Here is a 1,647-nt window from a genome sequence, read left to right as displayed (position 1 = left end):
CCCTGTAGTGCTGGGATCCTTCCTCCTTTCCTTTCTTCCTTTCTCCTATTCCCCAGGACACCATAGTCTATGCCCCTGTACTTCCTCACAGAGAAAACTCTTGGTCACAGGATCCTCAGCGTCTTACATCTGCACAGTCTGCCTGCTGGTTTCCTCCTGTTTATTGTGATTCAAGTTCTCTCTGCACCGAAATGATTTTACTCCTAGCAAAAATAAAGGCTGTCAATCATTCAAGTGCACACACAGGGGCAGGAGAGAGAGAGAGAGAGAGAGAGAGAGAGAGAGAGAGAGAGAGAGAGAGAGAGAGAGAGAGAGAATTAACTCCTTACTTGACACAATCTTTCTAAATGAGAACCCATTGGCTCCTGTAGAAAATACAAGTTTAGATCCAACAGAAAGAAAACTCCCAACACCAAACTCGTAGGCGAACATAATTGTAGGTATTTAACATCATCAAAAAGAGTGTATTTAAACCATATTGACCCTTTCAAAAATACCTTTAAAAGACACAAGGCAAAATAATCTGTCTCTTTGCAAAAGCTGAGTCACTGAAGACACGGTGAGACTTATCCGGAAGCGTCCTGCTTGCCTGGCAGGTGAATGTCCTAGCAGCTCCAACAGGTCAGATGGAAGTCCCACTAGGATCACAAGGTGGCCACACTAAGTGTCCACAGATAACTCTGTGCTATTGTCCTGTAAGACAGCAGGTTCAAGGTCTTCAGAAATTCCTCCTCTGCTTATCCATAGGTCTGGTACAGGTGGGATTCTCCAAGGGGCACAACTCAAACGCTCTGTGGCCTGGGCTCTCTCCCGCTGTTGAGGAGGTCTGTGAGTTCCCCGATGTACTTGATGGTGTACTTGAGTGTCTGGATCTTGGTGAGCGGCTGGCCTCTCTGGCTGTAGACAGGGGGCAGGTAATTCCGGAGCGTGTGGAGGGCATCAGCTAAGGTCCGCATCCTGAGTTTCTCTCTCTCACTGGCCTTTCGTCTCCGCTGGACAGACATCTTGACTTTGCTGCCTTTCTGGCCTTTGAGACCACCAGCAGCGTGTAGATAGGAGGGTTGGAAAGCCAACATGCTATAATCCAGCTCTACTAGGCCGCCAGCCTCATGACTGCTGTAACCATCGCTGCCTCCTGTGCTGGCCCCACTGTGCCCACAGGGCATTGCGACCTCAGAGTAGGACTCCAGAGAAGGAACTGGGGAGAGGCTTTGAGTCGGGGACGCCTGGATCAGCTCCAAGGGCCTGGCTCTGCTTTTCCAGTCCCAGGAGGCCAGCAGGCCAGCGGTGTCAGAAGAGTCCAGGCCATCCTCCAGGCTGAGGAAGGTCTCACCCAGGTTGTCCATACCCCGGAGGCAGCAGTACAAGGGCTCCTTGACAAATGGAAAGGAAGTTCTGCTGCCCTGGCCAGAGACCAGCTTTCTTTTATGATGGTGGGGATCGGGACAAAGTGGGAAAAGGGGCCCCTGGTGGAGGGAGTTCAAAGGGAGAACCAAGGACCGAGATGGAAAATGAACTCCTCGGGTGTCACTTTCTCCTCGTTGATAATTAGCGTCTTCCAGCTAAAATGTCTTTAAACAGAACAGCCTCCAAGAGAAGAAAAAAGGAATTATCTTGTTGTAACTAAACCAATTAAGGCTGCATAAC

General features: G+C 49.8%; 1 protein-coding gene across 1 annotated transcript; it reads right to left on the bottom strand.

Moving 5' to 3' along the window:
* Positions 1-541: 541 nt before the first annotated feature.
* Msgn1 (mesogenin 1) lies at positions 542-1,346 on the bottom strand. The gene has a single exon (XM_034513760.2). The coding sequence runs from the start codon at positions 1,344-1,346 to the stop codon at positions 783-785; it is 564 nt and encodes a 187-aa protein (XP_034369651.1). The 3' UTR covers positions 542-782.
* Between the last annotated feature and the right edge of the window lie 301 nt (positions 1,347-1,647).

Source organism: Arvicanthis niloticus, chromosome 11 (assembly GCF_011762505.2).
Source record: "Arvicanthis niloticus isolate mArvNil1 chromosome 11, mArvNil1.pat.X, whole genome shotgun sequence".
Classification (NCBI taxonomy): Eukaryota; Metazoa; Chordata; class Mammalia; order Rodentia; family Muridae; genus Arvicanthis; species Arvicanthis niloticus.
Note: the sequence above shows the minus strand (reverse complement) of the source record. Positions and strands in the feature narration are given on the sequence as shown.

What these genes read in the sequence shown, in the direction of transcription:
- Msgn1 (XM_034513760.2), bottom strand. Translation starts at nt 1,346, where the DNA reads ATGGACAACCTGGGTGAGACCTTCCTCAGCCTGGAGGATGGCCTGGAC.